This window comes from Anser brachyrhynchus, assembly GCF_964034855.1.
Source record: "Anser brachyrhynchus genome assembly, chromosome: 5".
NCBI lineage: Eukaryota > Metazoa > Chordata > Aves > Anseriformes > Anatidae > Anser > Anser brachyrhynchus.
The window spans coordinates 876,017-900,305 of NC_137699.1; the positions used below are offsets into that span (position 1 = coordinate 876,017).

Consider the following 24,289-nt stretch of genomic DNA (forward strand, 5'->3'; position numbering starts at 1 on the left):
TCAAAAAAAAAACCCACCACCATTTCTTTAGGAAGACACACAAGCTAGAGGTCTTGTCAATGTAATGCTAGAACACATACAGATTCATCGTTGAACACAGCTTCCAGATGTGCCAGCCACGGGTGCCATCTCTAAAAGTTTTTGTGAATCTTGCTAGATGTCATTGACACATTTAGGTAAACACAGGTATTTCTGCAAATCTGGCCTTGTGCTACTTTGGCAAATGCTTTTGAAAGTTGCACCCAACAATAAAAAGAGATTGATATAGGAGATTAAGATAAATGCACAAAACACTTTCATTTTCTTTATTTTCAATCGATACTGTATGAATACAAAGTTTCTAGAAAGCTACAAAAATTCTACCACTTTATCAAGAAGGCATCAAAATGTGTCACTTTGCAAAGACATGAAAACACCTGCAGTAACCGACACAAAAATAGCATTTTTAGAGTGATGAAATAATTGCACTTAACTGTCATGGATATTAAAGTTATCACACATATGTACCGCGAAAGCTAGAATACATTTTTTTTTTTTTACAAAGCACTTTATAAAAAAATTCTCTGCACACAAAACCTATAATTTTCATATTACTATCATACTAAAGATAAATTCACTTTAAAGCCAACACTTAAAACATTTGAAACAAAAAAAGGTACCAGTACCTACACACAGACAATAACAAATACAAGAATACTGTACTGCCAAGAGGTTTGACTGAAACTCCTTTTGAAAGCTTCTGCAAATATGTTAAGAAAACATTGGAGAACATTCACTTTTTTCAAAGAGCCTTCCCTCCCTGTCTAACCTAGAGGTACTTTATCATCAAAAGGCAAGTTCTACATCAAAAGTTACCAGCAGCAGTACAATATTAAAGTAACCACTGACCATATATGAATATGCTTAAGTCACAAACCCATTTTATACACATTACACAAATAAACATAAAGTGAGAATTCCATTAAGTCATTTACAAATGTGAACAAATGCACATGGCAAAAAAAAAAAAACAAAACCAAACCAAACCCCAACCTGTTTTACATAAAATGTACTGAAGAATTAAAGGCTATTCAGGTTTTCAATGTTATAAAATTCTTTTGTCTTCCTTTTTCAGGCACATATTGTATTTTTTGTCTGCAGTCATGAGCCTGAACCAAAGAGGCCCATAAAATAAAACAAAAACAAAAACACATATTCTGTAAGGAGGTAACAGGGATCTGTCTCCTTTTTGTCAACTGAGTGCATTTAAGATTTAATTTACACACTAAAACTAATTACATGATCTCAGCAAGAATGACCTGAAAAGTTAAAAGCTGAAGATCTCCAAAGTGTTTCTTGTACTTTTCATTATCCAGCCTTTTTTTTTTTTTTTTTTTTTTGTTAAGGGGGCTAAGCATCTTGTTATAAGATAGGGAAAGGAGATCATCCTGAGAAAGTACGAAACTGGACTCTATTATCACATCTGCTGTTTGACCGGGTATCTGAATCAGTATGGGTCAAGTAAAGAGTAGACAAAACATTTCTCAGTATGACAGATCCAGGAAAACTGTAAGGGAAACTGCTTCAGGAGCAAGTATGCCCTAGGAGTTGCAGTGGAAAAATAAATAGATATGGATGAGTATGTCAAATGTTGTATCTGCCTTGAACTGGCCAGTTACTTACATTCAACAGTAATGTACACCCTTCATTATTTAAAATAGCCTATATTGTGGAGGTTTTAACGGAAGAAGCTACTGCCAAACTTAGTGAGCTGTAGCTGCAGTAGAAAGAGAAAGCGAGAAACAGGCATTATATCTGCAATTCCTTCAAAATAGTGGTGCAGTACCTACATAAAATAATTTTGGAATTCAAGTAAGTACAACTACATTTGTTTGTAGCAATTTTCAACAGCCCCAAATGGTACCATTACGCTTGTTTTAATGAGACAGGAGTGTACTTTACCACAAATATGCATTAGTACAGCTGAAATGTTTGGTAAAAACTGAAAATATATGCTTTACTTGAGGGGTGAAATTGTCTTTGCCCTATCTCAGTCTCAGTGAATTCAACAGGATTACTTGTCTTACAGAGGTAAGTGAGATTTAGACCTTGAAGGAATAAGAAAAATATTATTTTAGAGACAGGGAAATTGAATTATCACAATATTTACCACACAGTGTCACAATATTTCTATATATAAAAAGTTAATCTTAGTTTTCATCAAATACTTTAAAAATCAAGTTAAAATTGTATTCACAACTATATAATCCCTCTGACAGCTTTTGGTTTTGCTGATATTTATTCTAACTTTTTTTTTCTTAAAATCTTGCTCCTCTTCCCATTGATTTTAGTTGTAGTGTACACAGTACGGCCCCCGTTCACAGAAGGTATCAAATACAGACATATTTTTTAAGAGGAGCTACATTTTTCCTAGCATGACATCATGTGGGACAAAAACAAAACAAAACAACCTTGTGTTCTGAACAGTGCTGGCCAGAGTTTCTCTAACAGCACCTTCACCCACAATGCTCACACTTAATTCAGTGTTTAAAAACACATAGTTGCATTTACCCTAGCTATTGTCTGTTCTCCGTTTTCATCTCGTTTTATGCATCTGACCTTCAGTATGCACAATTTTGTAAACAAAATCTTCTGTCTTAAAAGATCTTCACAGATACTGAAATATTATTAGAGGAAAACAATAGTCTCATTTGTCAACTGTCTGAAATTCTGCAGTGCATGGATCTCATTATGCAGATAGATACATGACTGGATGAAGAGAATATAAATGTGAATCATTTTCATTTTTATATCATAGGCAAATCAGTTGCTGGTTTGCAATGCTGTCAGAAATGGCAAACAGTACCTTATTCTCCAGCAGGTTGATTATTAGCGAAATTACATTGCTATAAATGGTGCTCTTTTGTGAATGGAGGCCTGTAGTTTCAACTTATTCCAATAAACCAAAGGCATTACGGTGATAACTAAATATTTTTGGTCTCTCTACAAATTGTCATTATTATGGCAGCACTTTTCTAAGCTGGAATTTCAAACCAAAGGCACTTTCATGCTAGAGTGCAGAAGAGTCACAATTTATTATTTGGTCATGAAATTTAGAAAGGCAGCATTATTAATACAAATCACTTTTCACGGAGAACTATGAATCTGTAACCTTTCCTTTTGGTATAGACACTTAACTGCGTAGCAATGGGATTGACTTGTACTGAAGGTTCGTTTAGACCAAGCAGTCAAAGAGCTTTTCTGTGGGAAAAAATATAGATATTTTAAAAAATGGAACCAATTGATAAAACAATATATAAAATCTGTGTTAAGAGGCTAAAGGTACTTCTAATATAATGCTAAGGCACTGCATATTGTAATGCTTTGGCAGCTCTCAGTTAAAAGGTTCCTACAAAAAGTAACAGTAACAAGATAAGTACTTCCAGCTTACAAAAGAGCTCACAGTTTACAGGCAGCCTGTTGGACTACACACCCCACGCTGAACAGTTGAAGGATTAAGGCTTTTAAGAATTAACATATACAGGGTATGGATCATTTACAGAAGTGTAAAGAAAAGACAATGGAAATAGTTTCCCTAATATTACATAAGTGAACACCAATAAACATTGTGATTTTTATACCCTATAGTTATGACATACGTAGTGTGCCAGATTCCGTTAAAAAAACCTGTACCTGGTTTTGCAAATTGACTTACACACTTTATACACCTCAAAGAGTTTGCTTGTTATTAAAAAAAAAATCATCAAAACCACAATTCAAACCCTAAATAAAAGACAAACTTTAGAACAAAATGAAACAAAAAAGTAGTTTTTGACTTGTAACACCAAGTGCTTAGAATAAAGGGCTACCGTTAGGCTGTTACAATGCAGTGCTTTTCCTGATGTGACTGTTAGTGTAAAAATGAGTGTTAAAAGAGACCTTACCATGGACATATTTCTCTGTTCAGTTCACAGAATATAAACTGAAAGATCATCAGCCCTAATATCCACAAGCAGATAACAGCTAGACATCACAGCAATCATCCACCTACTAGCATTAGATCAGCAGCCAGCTAAGGAATTTAAGCAGTCTCCCTTCCCCTCATAGATGTTTGTGTCTTCCTCTAATGTGAGTCCTCAGCAGTGTTAAATATGAATACGGTCCGCCACAGGTGTACAGCAACCTGCTACCATGTTTAGGCTATGTTCTAGTCTAGATAATTCAATCATGGGCAATTCTAACAGAGGGTACTATACAAATATAAAATAACCAGAAATTAAAAGTGTTTTTTTGAAGACTAGAGCACTGTAGCCTGGGAATAAATTCTAGAGTTAAATTGTGAATGGGCACATATCATTAAATGGCAGTGAGGAGGGAGCTGTTAAATGTTAACTTCTTTGAGTCAGAGCTGGAAAGAACCTTCCCAAGAACACCCTTTGCTGATACTTCATGACTGATCTTTAAGGTGGCTTGTGCTTGGCCTGGCGGTCCTGAGCCTTTCTGACAAATGTTTTTCATGAGAACCCACTGTTGAAACAGCACCTGCTGAAACAACTGCTGCTTGGGCAACTGAAGGACAGTGCTGGGTGTGCAGCAGAAGAAAAGAAACTGAACAACACTCTGGCTTAGCCAGGAAGAATGAGAATACTTATCTCACATGTGCGTACCTTGGATAATCACTCACACCCACATCTGTGTTTTGAATCTTTACAGTATTAAAATATCTCCAGCTGCACTTCACTTCCTGGAGTCTTCCCTGATATATCAGAAGGATGAATACTACCACATCCAGATGCAAAAGGACATCAGACCCCATGTGGTATGTACATGTTTGTTTCATATAAGGTCTTTGCCAGTAGGAACTGGAGAGAAAACTGGGGAGAGGTGTAAGAGCACCATGATAAAGAGGAAAAGGAGAAAAAAAATCTCCACTTTCCAATCTTCTTTGCCTGATGTTGGTTGTGACTTTCTAGTGTCTCATAGATATTAAAGCTGTTGATCCTTTCAGAGGTGTATGCATTCTTCTCTCAAACACTTTAGTGTTTTGCTTTTAGTTTATGAATTATTCAATGCTGTTGCAATGTCCGTTGTTTCCATTCATGTTTTTTTCAGAATTGCGAGTTTTTCAATCAACTTATTAGAAAACATAGCTGTCCGTATAAAATATAACTGCACACACAAGACTACATATAATGCAAGTCTAAATCTTCAGTATTTACCTACTTATTGCAAAATGAGCCATCTTTTTCATTAAATAATCAAATTTTCATATTAGTACAATACAACTTTATACTCTTTTAAAATACACTAGATATGTTAGGGATAAGGGATGATGTTTTCTTTCTCTGCAATACCTGTTTGAAAGTTTAATGGATTAGAAGATTAGTTTTAGCATTGAGAAAAAAATACAAAATTTGCCTAATTTTAGGACCTGTCTGTTTCTTATCAGGCATTTCTTAAGGCTATATTTTTTCATTTGGTTTCAAACAGAAAAACGTTAACATTTTAAAAAATAATTTAGTGAATTACATTTGTCCGTATCTTCCACCCTAATTAGTTACAAAGATAATTCTATAAAGATTATTAACTTTGTGTACTCATTTACAGTTATAGCTAAAGATTCATTTCAATTTCACTTGAATTGTAAAACAAGTATTTTGTGTTGGAAAAAAAAAATCTTATAAATGCTGTCAGTTTTTCCCCATGGCAAATGCTCTGTCATACATTTTTCTATCAGAATTAAAAATAGGCCTCCACAGACAGAGGCATTAGGTTCTTAAATACAGTCTTCCCAAAGAACTGTGGTTTAGAAATTTGAAGAACACTTAAGTTTTAGAAATAATTTTTACAACTGTACCAGAATTTCACAGCTACAATTATATATGAACACATTAAAAATGACTTCACTACAACAGGATTTAGAAAAATGTGGGTGAAAGTTGGGCCAGAGGCACTGCCACTTAGTGTTGAGGTTTACAGTCTGTGTTTTGATAAAGAAGTGAAATGAAGTGTATATATAAATAACTGCTCAGTCCTTTACAAGCCTGTAGATATGATGCTGTGCTCCATGTTCACTGTTTGACACTTCAAATACACAAGCCATGCAGAGTAGGGTTTCTTGTGTATCCCTGTTCGTTACAACCTATTTGAAGGGAAGAAAAAGGTAGACAATATATTAAAAACTTGAAAACACCAGAGCCAAAGGAAGAAATGACTGGTTTAATTTAGGCAATGTTTAGATGTTGCTGTTTGAAATGTCCTCTCTCTTTTTCTCTCTCCCTCCCTCTCTCTATCTCGCTGGCAATTTAAATTGACCTCCATGGCTGCGCTGACACAGTGTGCTCCGGGGCAGAGCTGTGGGGCAGTTGCTCCTAAAACAGGGATACTGAGATTCATCCCACCCAGGGTGCCACCCATGAGCCATCAGCTCAGCATTCCTCAACCTACACTAACTTCAGTAAAGGAAAACCAGTGCATCTTTGTCCCCCTGTGTTTGTCTGCCAAAAGGCAGCTGAGCTGAGTGCACCCCTCACTCATCACCCCCACACTGCATCACTCTGAGCTCACTGCCCTACCTCTTTGTCATGCCATCAACCTTCAGTCTTGCCCAATTCCTGTGGTGGCAGCAGCATCACATGGCTCTAAGTGCTTGGCCAGGTGCCACTGCAATGCCACAGTGCAATAAGCAGGTAGCTGGATGACAGTGGCTTCAAGGCTACTACGCAGACCATTCCTCATGCTTTAGGTCACCTGTTGGGTGTATCCTCACCATTACTTCATGCTTTCCTGGTCCAAGAACTAATTAATTAATACACTGACATTTGCAGTATTGTAACTGGCATGTCAGTAAGAACACATTAGATGAATGGGATGGTTCAAAGTTACTGCCTCAGGCTCTTTACAAACACCAGAGACTTGCATTAAAAATAAGAGAAGTAAGCTGAATATCTGGGAAGTAACAGAGACGTTTGTTCATGTTCTCAGCCAGCCTTTTCTTCTCATCCTTGGTTTCTATAGAGCACGATTCCAAGACTATTAGTCTGAAGTCAATGGGATGATTTGTTTAGTAAGCAACATGACTAGGGGATTTGGAAACTGGTTCTAAATACTGCACATTAAGCAAGCCATATAAAGCTGAGAGTATTTTAGACATGAAAAATAAAGAGTGAGTCCATACCAATAAAATTGTAAAATTTTCCAACACGCTGTTCATCATGTATTTCTCTGGTAAATGCTTCAGCTTGTGTATGAAGTTGATCATATATTCACACATTGGAGAGCGATTTATTCTGTACACAAATCGGCCATTCTCAAACCTTGCATATTCAGTCTAAAAAAAAAAAGAATATTTAGAATAAGATACTTTAAAAAGATTAAAAGCATTAATGCTGTATCTGTTTTTTTCTTTGTGTAGACAGAAGAAAGTGGGTCTCAGCCACACAAACACCCATACTCCTACCTGCTAACTCCCTGCCTGAGCTATACAGTGCCTTGCTAAAAATTCAAAGGCCATTCATTGTTAAAAGTTTTACCACAACTTATTCTCTAACCTGTGAATTAAAAATTGAAAAGATAAAGATTATACAAAGTAATCTTTACACAAAGTAAAGTCCAAATCCATTAAAAATGAATTAAGCAGAAAACTTGCAATAAGCTTGATAAGATTTGACAGTACTTTTGGGACAATCAGCTGCAAAGGGAAGAACAGAAATAAGTTTATATATTTATGTATAAATATATACATATGAACATAGCTAAATATTATTGCATGATTTAATATGCAATTTATGAATTACATGAAGATGCAAGGCTACAGGCAGAAGAAAACAGACTGATTTATATTGCAGAGGTTCACAAGGGGTTGGAGGAGGGTGCCTGTGATTCTTGGACTCCAGCTGTCTAGATACCAGCTGCTCAGATGATCTCCTCAGTGGCTTTGGGGATTTCTTAGCTTTCGCTAAGCTTCGTTTAATAGAAATGATGGAAAACTTTTTATGGTCACTCTGCACTGGAACCATATTTAGTATAAGGATGACATGAACAGTGACCAAGATATCTACTAAATGCTCAACCTGCAGCTGTAGGCTAAACTGTGCATACAAAAACTATTTTGCATGTAACAGATGTGGGTGTGGGGCTTAGAACGCGGAAGACAAGTTAAATAGCTACAGTATTGTTGTACAGTAAACCAAATATCTACCTGACCAGTACATATGGCTTTTCTGCTTAGAAAATAAAAGGTAAACAATAAAGGCCCTTGCATGTTAAAAAACATAGGATACCATCCATGTCTTTGAAATGTTAAAAAAAACTAGATGACAAAAGGTAGCTTGTCACTGTAGCATGGTTCCAAACAGGCTACGTGGCTGGCCAAGCATTTGGAAATGGGAGCAAAAGCAGTTTTGCTTCAGCACTTCTCTGCTGCGACAGAGGAGGCCGCACTGATGTCAGCTGCAGGTTCCCCACTGAAAGTTGCCACGGGCAGGATGGAGGAGGGGCTCTGAAGCAGTGGGTAACCAGGATTTTATTTACTGTAGCATCACCGGCCACACAATGATATAAAAAAAAAAAAACTCAAACACTGCTGGGAAGGAAAATAGTCTTTCAGGAAGGATTAGAGGAGGGAAGGAAAAGACAGGTAAGAGTAAAGTAAATACAGGAGAGAGGAAAGCTTAAGTGAAATCAGAAGGAACTGGAGAATCAGCCCAGCCCAGCCCAACACCCACCTCTACTTTTTCTACTACTTGCTTTCCAAAAGAGCAGACTTTGGTGGAACACGTGATTGTCATGTTTTCTGAGCTCTCGTACTGACTGGTGACTCCATAAAATGCTCCTGTATCATCTTGAATGTTGCAGTTTAAGTCAGCCTGTTGGGAAAAGCAACAGATGTTGAAGATTTTATTTTTCATTTGACAATGTCATAGTATAACCTGCAATTACCTCACCATTCTTGATTTCAGAAATCAGGGAGTGAGAAGGATTTGATAGTGACAACAGTGGAAGTGGAAAACCTCAAAGAAAGTACTTGCACAATTGTTGACATAAAAACCTTAGGAAAGCCACAGTTTCTTCAAACTATAAACACAAAAGAGAACCCAGTATTTCTCTCAGCTACAGGTGGCCTTGTTGTCTGGCAGAAAGATGAAGTCCTTTTTCCTTTCTTAAAACAATGAAATCATCACTACAAAGGAAGATGGCTGTGCAACACAGGAATTGAGCTCTAACGAACTCTGTCAGGCCATATGGCCCTGATTCAGCAAACCATTTAACCTCGCTGAGCTGTATGACACATTTCACAGGCTTCACGTTATCTGTGTGCTTACTGAGCCATGCCTACTGGACCAATAAAATATTACTGAAGTATTTGATTTCTTTCAGTATTTCTCCACAGTCTGAATAATGACCCAGCTGCCTTTGATATCTAGCACCAGAGACTGAGAGTTGCAGGATCAAGTGAGAAACAGTGCTACCTTTAATTATTTATATCCAAAATCCGAGTCTTGTGTGCAGCATGATTAATTTGGTTACGAAGCAACAGCACAGGTCACATGCTGAATCCTGCCTCCCCAGGCCTGCAGTAGCACTAAAGCATTTCTGCCACTGTGCTCTTTGTCATCATGAAACCATTTTCACAAGCCATCAACTTAAAAGAGCACTAATACGGATATAGGCAGAGGCTAGAGATATCCGCAGCTGGATTTGTTGATTCAGGCGTTAGCTCTGCTGACATCTTTGGTGCCCAAGGAGAGAGTGGGCAGGGATTTCTTTTTATGTGGAAATAGCCGATCAGCTACTGCAGCGTAACATCTAGGAATCATCTGAGTTTTTAACCTACTCTGAGATGAGTATTTTAACAGGGAAATACACTTTCACAGCTGTTTCACTTGCACTTCTAGCTTAACTTGTTTTTATTGCTTTTTATAGCTAACACAGAAATGTAACACAGAAGTGATGACAAATGCCTTCTTGTCTACCTGGAGACTTTTTAAAAATGCAGTTTACAGGTATCTTTATATACTAGTTATTGTGGAACAATTGTAATCCTGCCTTCACTATAGTTCAGGTCATTTGTAACTGCTATTTAATGTTTAACTGGGCAACAAGTCATTAATTCTACTTAGTGTCTACAATCCATATTTGTGGTACAACCTTCTGAGGCAATATGCTGATAATAGCAATACTGAGCCAGTTTGTGGTATGGAGAAGACATAGGTCTAATATTACTTCAGGCTGGCTTTGGTAAATTAATCAGTGGAAAAATCTCAAGAGTTTTACACACAGTAACACAAAAAGCCTTATAGTCACATATTTTGCATAACAGAAAGAAATCCTATTGCTATTACACCTTGCTTCTTGCACATGTTTTGCATGAGGTCAGCAGTTAATGTTTAATGTACAGCTAAAGCAATGTGTTCACAGTGATCTGTAAGAAACTGTTCTGAGCTAATATTAAATAAGTAATTTGCCATCACAGCTGGTTTGCAATTACATCTAAATATGAAAAACTGTAGCAGCCATCAGCCATGTCACAGCTGCTCCACTGGAATTTCTAAAGAATAGTTATTTCTGATAAAACAATTATACTGTTTTGAATGATAACACATTTTTTTTTCTTTCAGATACAGAGAAGATATTTAAGAAATTGTAAGTAATATGCTCCTTGTGATTTCATGTTGTTTAAAAGGGTCAACTGCATAGACCTTGTATCTCAAGCTGCAATAACAACTGCTTATAGATATTAAAAAATAACTTTTTTTTTTCTCGTTTTGAAGCCCACTGAAAAAATATACTTGACATTTAACCCGGAAAAGTAACACATGTGGCCATTGGCACCCTGTTGATCACTCCCACAGTGCTTCCAACTCTTGCTGAAATCACTAGGAATCCTGTGTACACAAAAAATACAGGCTGGGGCCCTGATGTTCCTCCCTGAATGAGGAACACTTGAAATTATCATTCAACTGTCATGATTTACTCTTATGCAATCACAATGTTGTTGCTAAAAAGTACCCATGATTGCAAAACAGAAATGAATTACCTGTATTTGCTCTTTGATTTTTTTTATTATTATTTTTAAGTAGCGTACAGTAGAGGTGTTTCAAGGAAAGGAAGAGTTCTCCTTTTAAACAAGAGTTTTAATGTTCAACTAACTACAACATGCTGAGTGCTGAACCTCCAAGACTCCTCCAAAAAGTGTAATACCAATATAAAAATCCTAAGAGTTTGCAACAGTAAATACTTTTGAATGAAAGCTACAGCAAAGCTTCTTTTAATAACGAAACAATTTTCTCCAGTCTCACATACTAAAGCATCTTGTCCCTTAACCTGGGGTTCAAATCTTTTCACTAGAGGATGAGTACATGAACACAAAGGAAGGAGCATGCATCATTGTGAAGAGGGGAATGTCACCTCAAGGAAGTAGTCTTAATCTAGAATTTGATTTTTTTTTAAAGTGTTGACTACATTTATAAAAGAAGGAAAGACAATCACTTTGGTAAAATACAAAGCTTTGGTTAAATGATAAGAAATGACGGTGAAGGAGTTGTTACGTATATTGGTATGGCTTACATAGCAAGGGGTTCATTTAAATGCACACAATACGCGAAAATGTCTCTCTCAAACTGAAGAAAGCAAGTCACATTTTAAATTTGGGGGAATTTTTTTCCCCAAAAGGTAATGATGATACCAAAAAAAAAAAAAAAGTTATTGGAAAAATTGTAGATCTGATGTGGCTATGAGAATTGCAGATGTAATTTTGAGCAGAAGAACAGTGATGTGTTGTTACCTCTGAATTCAGTTTAAGCAGGATCCTTACTACAATATTGACTCCAGTTTTTGTGTCCACATTTTAGAAAGGATGTTGGAAAATTGGAAAAGGTTCAGAAAAGAGTTACAAGAATGATTTCAGGTCTGGAAAACATCCTTTGTAGTGAATGACTAATGAAACTCCATCTACTTAATTTTTCCAACGGAAGTTTTTCTACGACTTTGTCATAGTCTACAAGTTGCTACATGGGAAAGAGTCTTCTGATAGATTAAAGCTTGAAGGAAAGGACATTAAAAGACAAAAAGCTAACGCTACACAAAAGCTAAACGAGAAACACGGCAGACGCTGATATCTCTGATGGCAATGAAATGCTGGAATAATTCTGAATATGGTGAAGTCACTGTTACTTAGGGTCTTTTGTAACCAATCTGAATATGTAAGTAACAGGGATGCTCTAGCTCACGTAGGCTTATAGCCTGGATGCAAAAATTACTTAGCGAGGCTCATTACCTATATTACAGGAGAGGTAAGACTAGATAAATATAATAATTCCAAAATTGACATCTATGACTTTATCTTATTAACCTCAGTTAACCTTCTTAATGATCCCAGTGAAAAATTTGACAAGTCAAGCTTCTGGAGCACTGTGCCTGCAGCCTCTCACGAGACTCAGCTTTGTCTCTATTTCCTTGGTACGCTCAGTCTGTCTCTATCTAGCTGTTCACCTGCATTTTAGACTTCGACTGCAAGGCTTCCTGGACTGTAAACCATCTTTCCCTTCTGTACAGCTTCTGCTGCAGCTATGCTGTTGATCCGTGGCTCCAGAAATTAGGGTTGGTGAGCACTACTGTAGCATATACCTATAAATACCCTTTAGAATGGAAGCATGATTACATATAGTGAACAAGAGTCATTTTGAGTAATTTTTCAAAAAGTCATTTTCAATACTCATTAAAAGATTCGCATTTGAAGATCAGTGTAATTTAGCAGGAAAGGAAAACCTAACAACTTAACAAATGTTGTGGGGTTTTGTTGGGGGGTTGATTTTCAAACGTAAAACTAATCTTGATTCAGTTTTAAAAGCTGAACTCTGTATTAGCTGAATGCATTTGGAGGGGAGAGAAAGACCCTCAGCTTTCTGGCACCCTTTCTACGTGATTGTATAAGAACATGATTAATTCATGAATACAGCATAGCTTGTCAAAGGGTAGCACTGAAAATATTACATATTAAGAGTACCAAGTGTTTCACATGCTGCATGGCAAAGCCCCTGCCAGTGTGCCAGAGCAAGGAGCAAAACATAGCTGGCTGCAACCAAAATAAAGAGGAAAAATATTTAAAAACAAACAAACAACAAAACGCTCCACATTCACTTCCCAAGCGCTCTCAGGCTCTGTGTTAGCGGCAGGGGTCATAGGGTAGAGCGCTTGTGTAATAGTAACAGATTTGGCTAACAAAAAAGCAACTCTAGCAAAAACTACTGAGAAGAGTCTAAATTCTTTCTGCTGAGTAGAAGGAAAACAGCACCTATTGGAAACAATGGGATCTGGGGAGGGCCAGAACAATTTATGCTGGCATTCAGTAGTTAACATTAAGCACATAAGGCCATTTGTTAACAGCGTAAAGGTTTTAACGACTGCTGACTGCAGGGAGGTGTGTTACTCATATGACCGCATCATGCCTTCCCTCCTCCTCTCCAAAGAGTGATCAAAGAGCAGAGATTCCAAATAGTGAAGCAATTTTTTCCAACAGGAGCATCTGGGTCGCTGGCACGTTACACTGCAGCTCAGGAATTGCGTCCAGGTCTGCCACATGGTTGGGCTTGTGATGGACAGGCCAAGCTGCTCCGGCTTCCCAGCTGCTCAGCCCCTTCCACTCATTAGCCAGGCTCAAGCGCTAATGCCCGTGCATCAATTGGTAAAAGGGTACGCCTCAAGCACCACGTGAACACCCTGTGCTGAGAGGGTTGCGATGCAGGAAGGAAAATGGATGGCTGCTTTCTTCCATATCTAATTTGTTTCGCATACATTTGCATGCTGGCCATAGCCCCATTCACATTACAGCTTCCATTTGTGAGCTGCAGATCATTTGCCAGTCAAAACTGGCGATTGTGCATGTGTGTGTCTGTGTTTGTGGAGGGAAATCCAAGAGTCCGGATTGTGCAATAGAACTTGCATGTAAGAACACAAAGAAAACAAAAAGGCAGTAGCCACAATTGTGTGTGTGTAAATGAAGGGCACAAAGAATCTCTGCACCTTTTAAGACTGCTGGAGGCACATGGAGATAAATTCGGGGGGGAGGAGGAGACCACAGGCGCAAGCCATTTCTGAACACTGATTACATGGGGAAATTGTTTGTTCCAGTGTATCACAAAGAGAAGGAGCACTATTTTTCATGCCACAGCTGTTTTGAATAAGAATAGGAATAAACTTAACCATCCTTCTCATGTTACTTACCACTAATTATGGCATATATTTACATCTATAAAACAGTGAAATTTTGGGGGACATAATTTAATGCCCCTTTATTGTGTAGATGCCTTTATTTCCATCCCACATTTGAATTTCAAAAATGTTTAGGACTTCAAAGCATCTTTAAAAGCTTGCCCTAATTATAATATGCATTACTTTCTAAAACTCCTAGTTTGCATTGCTGATTCCTGCAAATAGAGGCATTCATTTTTAAACATCAATTAATATCATCCATGCATCTTTTCAGATGAGTTTTGGCCTTTATTTTAGTGTTGCACTGGATTCTGACTAAGCATTCCTCAGTTTGGAGACTAGGTCAAGCTCCTGCATACACTTAAAAAAAAAAATAAGCCAATGGCTCAGATCGGTGGAAAGCCTGAAAGCCCAGTATTAATTTGTATCAGCTGCTTTTTTTTCTCACTGTTTCACTAGTTAGAAAACATCCTTCCTCCTTTTAGATGTATTTGCTGCCCATGTCTATATCTGTAGCTACAGAAGTCAGAGTTCAGGTGTGGCACAGAGCATGTGTCGGTGTCAAGATACACAAAATCCACAGCCACACTGTAGAAAGGTGTGTCCGCACCAGCACTATGGATGCCAACAGAGGTGTGGAGCCTGCCGCATGGGTACTGAAGCTGACAGAGAAGTCAAGCAGAAACAGACTCTTGCCTCAGAACTTGCAATTAGAGCACAAAGCAAAACATGAGAGGGAAATAATTAGCTAAAACAGAATATGAATTTAGTCTAGGCTGCATCAGACAGATACTCACTGCTGAATTAATGTCAAAAGTGCTCTTAGTACCAAAAAGTAGTTGCCAAGCTACGTAGTGATAGACAGGGCTAAGTTACAAGGAGGGTTAAGTCCTAGAGCAATTCCCTTGCTGGAGTTGACGGAGATGTATGCAGTAATAACAGCTAAGTCAAATGTCTTTATTGGGGATGTGGAGACATGTACCACAACCTTCATGCAAGAGAAAACAGAGAGCTGGGGGGCAGAGTGCTGGGCAGTTGGCACCTGGGGCCAAGAAGGCGAGGCCAGCAATAATGTTTTATTTTGGTACAAAGCTGGAGGTGTGATCCAGCATTTACTTTTTTCCTCTTTCAAGAGTGTAAGTATAATATTTAGTGCTAGATAATTTATGGATAGTAGCAGCTAAGTGTTAGAAACAGAATAAGCATTAGAATATCAGAAATAAAATATCAGAAAATCAGAATAAGCATTAGAAACAGATAAGCATTAGAAACAGCACTAGAAAATGGTATGAGTGGAAGGTTAACCATTGAAAGAAACCAACAGAGGCAACATATGTTGATTTAGCTTTTAGATAGGCTGATGAGAAAGTCAAAGACCAGAAAACTTTGAGGGCTTTTCACAAGCCACAAAAAAAAACAGTTCAAGCACAAACCAACCAACAGGTATATTGACCTCACTCAGATTAAGATCAGATGGCACAAATCACACCTGCTTATTTTACATAGATTGGAATTATTTTGTTAGTGACAATGTTAATGAAACAGGATTGTACACTCAACCTGCACCCAGACAAAGGTTTCATCTGCAGATACTCTGAAACCTTGTCTGAATTCCTTGTCAGTGTTCTGGAGATAACTTCCACATTTATTTAAGAACACTTATTTTGGTTTTAGTTTTATATCCCTGTAATCTCCAGTTTCATATCATCGTGTCACATACATTTCCTGTGCCACAGTGTTGCTATGTTGTTCCTTATTTACTCATTGTACTGAGTGCATAACATGGTAAATAAAAGCCTGTCTCTCAGGTGACTGCCTTCCCTGCACTGGTTCCCAGTGACTGCCTGCGATAAACAGAAGACGATTCACTGCACTCAAGGTACAAGACAAGGACCTGGAAATTGCTTAGCAGGGCTGTGAGGTTGGTTATGGGGTGGTGTAAATAGAGAAGACTTTTCCTTTTATACCTTCTGCACAGGTAGGTAGGAGGAGGTCCCAAAGTGTGGGATGAAGCATACCCATTGCCAGCATCTGGCTGTATCTCACAGTAAATACAATTGGAATGAATCATTAAACCGCTGCAAAGCAGAACAGCTTTGCTTTGTATTCAATACCTGTAATACTTTGCAAAGTCAACTCCACAGTTGCCAAATGTCTTCTTGCAAGATCTCAGACCTTTCAGTTTGTAAAAGGTGTGTACCTTTTTACCTTTAGCACAAGGAGAACTGAAAGGCACATGTGCTGCTGAGAAGCCTTGAGCAGAATTACATGGGAAAGAGCAAGAAGAATATTCTTTCCAGTTACCAGAGCTAAGCTACTTTCTGCCTTGGTCATCCTCAATGCGAGTGTTCCTTTCTGGTCTTTCTGTTTCCCAGCTTTCTTTTGCACACTAGATTTCATGACAAAACAGAATGTCCTTTTTGCCATCCCCAAGGATGTGCCAACTTCTCTTTAAATCTGTTTACAGGCTCACCACCCCTTCTGGCATCAAACCCTCACCTTTGCTTTTACATTTCCACATGCAGCAACATCTGACTGCTTCCTACTGTAACCTTTAACTCCTTTTACTCATAGTCCCTGGTTTTCTTTGCTGAGTCCCCTTGCAGTGCTTTCCCACCCGTACTTATTTACCCAACAGAAATTCCTATTCCTCTTTTACTCACATTACAATCAAATTCCACCAAAACCTGGAGTGTCACTGGACACTGATTGCTAGGGTGCACTCAGTAGCTTACAGTGCTGAGCAAACTACCAATAGTTAAATGGTAATAAAGGGAGAAGACAATAAACATGATGGAAAGGAAGACACAGTTAAATACAGGGTGAGGGAGGATATTGTGAAGAAGCAAAGCAATGAACAGAACCTGGGAGAAGTTGAATGTTCATAGTAAGAGGAGGTAGTGTGTGGTACAGAGGGAGTGGATACTGCTTCAGAAGTGGATACTGAATTTAAAAGAAAGGACAAAGATACAGAGTTTAATCTGTTTTCTCATTAATAAACTGGAAGTTACTAAAAGAGTCAAAAAGACTGCCAACATTTGCCAGCTTTACACTGGTAATAGACTGTTTTAGAACCGTTTCTCAAGGCTTCCCAGAAAAATGGCAAGTGTCCTTTTTTTTTTTTTTTTTCCCTGAAGAAATGTCCCATTGGGGTGAAAGAAATTAAGAGAAGGACAGTGAGCTGACAGTTTAGGATCTGATTCTCATGACTAATTAGAGAGCCATCTTATATTTTTCCTATATATATTTTTCTAGCTGTGGGGGCAACTGGTGTGAAGTCTATTTCTAGAGGAGCATTCATCATGATCCTTGCTGCTCCCAAGCACTGCCCCTGTCACCCTCCCTCTGCCTTGGCGTGCTCAAAGAGAAAGAAAATCCACTAGCCTATTTTAAGGCCATAGCTTAGGAAGGCATTCCCACCACATTTCTAATATATAAGTCAGAAGGATGTTAGCACTGTATGTTTTTTAATCTCTAAGCTAATAGTATAATAATATATAATAATATAATAATAACAAAAATAATAACAAAATAATAACAAAATTGTATTAAAAGACCATTAAGTTGGAAGGCACGGTGAGATTAGGAAATGTTAGATTGAAGTTGCCTGTACATCCTGACTGCTGAACTGCATCATGATCTTTAGCTACACAACTGCACACTCGCCCACTGAGCAACTATGCATTATTTCTGTTTATTTGCACTATTCAGTGTGGCCCAGTCTCTATTTCCTGCACACTACTCAAAAATCTGTGCTGAACACAGAATTATTAATTTGATAAAGGTTTTCTTCATGGCATTACCTTTTTTTCTTAAGAAATGTCAGTGAGTTTCATTTCTCAATGACCACCTAAAGTGAAGGGATGGCATCACCCCCATATTACAGCTGGGGAACTGAGGCAAGAGGGTTAAAGGGGTGCACTGCTTGTAGGAGATCAAGTAAAGAAGGCTGGTACTTAAATAAAGCCATGAGCACATCACAGACATTAATGATCCAAAGAAGCTTTCTGCTGGCTTTGGACACATCTCTTTGAGCATTCAGCACAGCTGAAAATCAGTTTCCACACAGCAAAGAAGCAGAACATACAATACATCAGTGAATGCAACACAGATCTCTGCTGTTTCCGTGTCTAATGTAGTCTGCAGCTTGTCATTCTCTGTGAGCTGAGAACAGGCAGGCAAGGTGAGGTTCATTTTGCCAGTGGGTTTCACTAGTACTTATTATGCAAAGTATATTGGTGAGAGTTCTTGGTTCAAGCCCAAGAATTGCAAGGAAAGGTACTGAGTGGTTACAGACACTTACCTCCAAGCTCTGTTCCTCTGCAGCCAGATTTCTTGTGCCCTTATGCTTGTCCAGTTCCCAGCTCTTGCATACTTGTCTCTGTGCCTTCATCCCTACATTCTCCCACAGGCTTCTTATCCCAAATGCTCCCTCTTCCCACTCCCTACCTCTTTTTGACCCTATGTTCTCACCTGCCTTGGCTTCTGGTTTCTGTTGTGCTTGTTTCCAGTTCTCCACTGTGTGCTGTTTTTGGTCTCTTTGTTCAGCCAGCCCTCAAGCACTCATTCTACAGCTCCCATTCCCAATTTTAAGCCCCATGAATTTCTCAGTGGATTTCTTTCGCAGTCCAGCACAGCTCCTGCTCAGTGGTTTATCTCTTCTGCATCCAGATTTGAGAAAAGAGTCTCCCTCATTCTCAGTTCCCATATCTGGTGCCACAGAAACTTGGCAAGATGTGAAGTCTGGGATATGTACAAATTGGACAGTATTCAGGCCACACAGATAAACTTTCACTGAAAACGACAAACACCAGGAAACCTAATCATAAGCAGTGCTACCAGATCAACCTTTTCTGGTTTCAGCATCAACCTCTCCACTCTGTAATTAGTCCCTACATATTGCCCCCTCACTGAAGCTTTAAAAGTCAAATTTAAAATATTTAGCTGATAACTGCCAGTATGAAAAAGAGTATATCATAAAAAAGGTCCCTAGCAAATCCATGAGTAGAAAAAGTTTCAGTGGAAACATAAGGTCCAGCTTGGAGATTTGACAATCCTCTTGGATGAACCTGTAACATCACCACCATGTGGTTTTGCAAGTGCAACAAAGCAGATTTGGTGTATCAATGAAAATTATCAGAACTAGATCAGATATTGTCCAACATCTCAGCCTTCCATTCAATTTTTTTTTTTTTTCGCTCCTGGTTGCAACTCATATGAATAGATAATAACTTTTGGAGCAGAGTCCCATGGCTCACTAACAAATAGGCAAGGGGAAAACAGATGTGCTCCAGCAACCAAAAAAAAAATTGCTAAAAAAAATCCAGGAACCCTCCCAAGCATGTGATCCTACTGCACACTTAGTTCAGTTCCTACTTGGTCCTGTCTGTGAAAGTGTGAGCTGATCTCAGAACTGATACTTGTATTATTTGCATTTGGCAAGAGTTCAACAATAGAAACACTAAAAAGCAGTCTCCGCTGCTTCTCTGGTTGGTCTTGGACCACTAGATGGCAGGTCCCCATTTACAAACAAGGGCTCTCTTTACCTGTTCGTTCCTGCCCAGCAGCTGTGTCAAGCACAGTTGAGGCACGCATCTGTCCTTGCATGTTGTCTGCAACACAGACGTCTTGTGGAGCTGCCAACAAGAGTGGCTTTGGGCCAGTGACCTACCAGGATATACAGCTTTGCACTTTCAAATGACAACAGAAGAAATTTTCATGAGCACCCCGAAGGGTGCTACATACTAAACTCAGACCTTATTGAAAAGAGAGGTTCTCCATGTTACATCTTACTCACCCAGAATTTTACGAGGAAGAAAGCGTTTTGGGGCCCCTTCCCAAACAATTCCTTTAGACCGCCCTTCTTTTCAGGAAATTTGTCATAAATCTGACGAATGTCCACCGATTCAAGCAATGGATCACTGTAAGAATGGTTGACGTGTCCAATGTGTACGAAGAGGTGTTTATTGTACTGCAAGAAAGAAACAGGAAAATCAGTGCTGTATGAAGAGAACAGAGGTTTATTAAGCCATGGGTCTGCGTGTGTTCCTGCAGAAGGTAGCATGCTTTGATGGATTAAATGACTTGCACATTACCTTTGGGACTATGATTTTCTGCAGTATGATTTCCATGAACAACTGTAGTGACTGTGGAATAGCCCCTTGTGAGCAAGGGTCAACATCAAAAAACCTGTGTCTCTACTGCAAACCACAGAACATGGCCATCTTCAAGGGAGTAATTTACACTGAGAGACCCAGCGGCAGCAAGGCGATAAAGAGCCCTTTCGCAGAGCATAATAAGATGGATATGCTCTAGAGGAAAGCCTGTTTCTGCCTCTTCAGGCCATGCCTTTTAATATCCCCTGTCCTCAGAGCCTAGATTTCTGCTAGTGCCACATATCCTGCACCTATACACTTCCTGTTTGTCTACTAAAAAAAACCAGCAAACCTCTATCTATAGCATATGCTAACAGCGCTTAACAAAAAGGGGAAGGGAGTTTCTTTTAACCCAAGAATGACAGTAATGAGAAGGCCAGTCAGTCTGTGTTGCTGTTACTATAGAAGTGGACGTTGCTGTATGCCCTCCAGTATTTTCACCCATGTAATATTAAAAAGCCAACCTTTACCACTTCCCTCAGGAGTGAGCTCCACTGACACCTATCTGTGCCAAAATGCATTCTGCTTCCATTTCCCTATTTCTTAGCTTCATCCCACTGCACCTCATTATAATCACAGGAATCACCTCAGCACCTTTTCCTGTCTGGGGGCAAATCCTTGGCCTAGTGGAGTCCATGGCAGCTCCCCACTGAGTCCAGTATGGTCATAGGGGCTGCCATTTCCCCAAGATGAGAGCACCTTTTAGCACCTAAAATGCAAACGGGAGGTGAACCGCGAAGCCCCTCCACACGTCAACCAGCAGCTCCCAGCATCACACAAGCAGACTGAAAAAGCTCGAGAGAGGCATGATTAAACATTGGAGTTTTTACCTATGCAGATCGCAAAACATTTTGCTAACTCAATTAAAGGAAAACTGATATGCAGTCAACGAACACTAGAAAACCCTGTCATATTGAACAGATGCTATATATAAAGGGCAATTCCCAACCGGTAAGCACAAATAAAATATTTAAAACCCCAAAGCAGACCTCATTTAAGCTATTTTGTTTACAATATACCTGCCGAATGAACAAATTGAAATGACAAATCTAAATTAATTGGACATCCACTCAGAGCCTTCCTTTGGTGTAAGCAGAGTCTTCCCTAGCAGATGTCCAAAACTCTGGGGACAAGGAAATAGACTAGTAAGATTTCTGTACTTAGGAAATTAAACTGAAATCTATTTAAAAATAATCTAGCACAGTGAAAGAATCAGGGAACACTCATCCCTGTTTGTAGCCAACAGTGAGATATGGTCTGTGCTTTTTACATGGTTTTATTTATTTTTTCATTTTGTGAAAGGAAAAAGGAAAGTATAACACTGTGTAAAGGTGTTTGCAAAAGCAAGTCTTGAGTTCAATTCATCAAATATGTGAACACCAGTTGCACAGACTTTCCTCTTTCAAAATAATGTCATCCAAGCTTCTTTTGTACACAAGCAGAAAACTAAGCCTTTGCTTAGGGCACACTGAGTCTAAAAGGGACAGAACTAGTCCAAAGAAGCTATTTCTACCATGAGGGGCAAAGTGTGTATGGCAGAGAAATAAATGCATGGATGGGGAACTGAATGCATATGTGCAGGACTGAATATGCCCATGAATGCGGGCACTGGTCTAGCTTGTGAGCTGATCATTTACACAGGGATACCAGAAATCATTGACCTGGCTGGTAACCACAAATGATTATCATAACAGTGGCTGCGGTCAGATTTAGCATTTTACTTTACGCAGTAGTGGCAAAAGTGGATATAGGAGACATTTTAACTTGAAAAAAAAATGCAAACTCATATGAAAAGTATCATGGCTACAACTTTTTTTTTTGACACTGTTGTCACATATTTAGCTTGCAGTACTGTGACTAAATGATGAAAAGTCATGCTGGACATTTCTTATGTTTCTCGCTGCCTACTGACAAACTTAGATCTCAGTAAAATGCATTGGTATCCCATATACGTGGGAGCTGCCACAAAACAACAAAACAGACTCCAGAAACCTGCTTGTGTTGTTCTTCTAGGCTAGCCACGAGCAAAATGCAGGTAAATGGGGCATGCGCTGAGTCACATGACATGGTCATTGATGGAAGCCTCACTGTGGTCAGGTGAACATCTCTCTGTTTCCCAAGGAGAATGATGAGAATTCTCCTGGTGGGGGTAAGCACTTCAGCCTTCCCTGATAAAAATTAAACCAAAACATTTTCCTTCCCCTGCAAACCTTTAACCTGCCTAGGAGCGCTCTCCCTGGGGATGTGAGATGCTCCAAACCATCTCTGCTCTCCCTTGTTCAGAACAAGGGCTTGAAAAAACATACCCACAACTAACTACCAGGTTATTACTTATTTTGAGATTGTTTTCTCTCAATCTTCTCTGCTGGAGTTGCTCCAGCTTGTACAAATAAAGCCATTTTTATTGGAATGGAACTGACATCTCAGGTTCTCCTGTGCCCAGGCAAGTGTCCTCCCCCAGAAGGTGTCTCTCTCTCTCTCAGGCCCAAATGTTGCTGTGGGGTGAATGAGGAAGGGCAAGCAGCATTGTACAGATCGGCAAGTACAAATTCCGAAGGTAATTCACATGTTGTACCTTATGTCGCAAACCAGGAAAATGTATGATTTTCTCGGTATCCAAACTCCAGTAAAAGCAATCACGTTTATAGGAACACAGAGCAGATCAAGACGTCTTTATGCTGTTTCAATATAAAAGCAGAGTTAAAAGCAGCTGTAAAGCTACCACAGTTGTCTGCTGAGCTTGCCAAAGCACCAGATGCTGCTGCAGCAAAATTTCTGAACGGGTACAGTAGGACAGAGGGTATGACATCACCTGACGACATTCTTAGGATGGAAATGTTTGTTTTGATATCGCAATGTGTGATTTTCTCCTTATGTTGCTGCAGTTCCTATACTAAGTACAATCATTACTAACCTAATTAGATATGGCACGTCTCTACAAACTAATAAATGATAATATATTAAAAGCAGGGTAAAAGGGTACTGAAACGATCCCTATAGTTCTCATACAAACACATTTCATGACAGGAATTTATATGAAAACAGAAGCAAATAAGCTAAGCTGTATGCCTATATTTTTGAGCCCATTAGTGTTTGAAAAGCTTAAAAACATCCTCATTATAGTCAGAATTCACTGTTGTTTTAGACTCTGTATTGCCGTCACTGAAGTATATTAGGTGCTGAGGAATTTACTCATGCCGTAGCATTTCAAGGATTTCCATCCGGCATTGGAGCAATAACGTGCTTCAGCTGCTGTAAACCACCATAGGTCAAATCCTGTATTTTCTGAAGGTAAAAACTACATAAAAACGTACAAAGAACATTTTCAGCTACTTTGTCTTCAGCGTCTGCATTACACAACATGCCCTGGAGATGGCCGCCTCTTACTGAGCTCCCTTCCTTAAAAAATTCTAACTATCCAAAGAATGCAGTAAAGCCATGAAATATGACTGTTGTCAAATAATACCATGAAAAAAATATATATAATCCACTTAGGAATTTAAAAGAACCAAGACAAATTGCCAATGGCAGGGGATGCATGCATTTAAGCTGGAGCAGAACAAAGACAAATCACCTACATTTGTTTTATTAGCCTGTGTATATAGCTGTAACAGCTCCTCACAAATTTTGCACTTATATTCTAAGGCAACAGCCATTCTGGTCTGTGAAATGAAGATCTGCAAATTGCTACAGCTCTCTCTGCTGCATCCTGCGCTTCCCTACACCCATGGAGCTAATGCCAAACCCGTAGAGGAACAAGTTTTATTAAACTGTGGCTGAGGTGCAGACATGTGAAGCCAACTGTCCCATGCCCTGGCACAGGTGAGCTGGGCACGCAGAGGTGCTGGGACGCTCACTCCCTCGCTGCTCCTGTCTCTTGGGGCTGTGAGGCCCTACAAAACCACCCTGAGCAGCATACACAGGGCAAGTTGCTCCCCGGGCCC

The 24,289-nt window shown here is 39.0% G+C and overlaps 1 protein-coding gene and 1 long non-coding RNA gene across 31 annotated transcripts in view; one reads left to right on the top strand and one right to left on the bottom strand.

Moving 5' to 3' along the window:
- The window catches only part of LOC308195513, a 158,085-nt gene extending 152,163 nt beyond the window's left edge, over positions 1 to 5,922 (top strand). For all 18 annotated transcript variants that reach the window (XR_013951565.1, XR_013951566.1, XR_013951567.1 and 15 more), the window contains one exon: positions 4,693 to 5,922. This is a non-coding gene — a long non-coding RNA (uncharacterized lncRNA). The remainder of the gene's footprint in view (positions 1 to 4,692) is intronic.
- The window catches only part of TEAD1 (TEA domain transcription factor 1), a 160,609-nt gene continuing 136,598 nt past the window's right edge, over positions 279 to 24,289 (bottom strand). For all 13 annotated transcript variants that reach the window (XM_080593055.1, XM_080593054.1, XM_080593060.1 and 10 more), the window contains 4 exons: positions 19,988 to 20,161; positions 8,706 to 8,846; positions 7,157 to 7,309; positions 279 to 6,121 (listed from right to left, as the gene is read on the bottom strand). In XM_080593055.1, the coding sequence (XP_080449181.1) occupies positions 6,008 to 6,121; positions 7,157 to 7,309; positions 8,706 to 8,846; positions 19,988 to 20,161 (582 nt within the window). In that variant the 3' untranslated portion in view covers positions 279 to 6,007. The remainder of the gene's footprint in view (positions 6,122 to 7,156; positions 7,310 to 8,705; positions 8,847 to 19,987; positions 20,162 to 24,289) is intronic.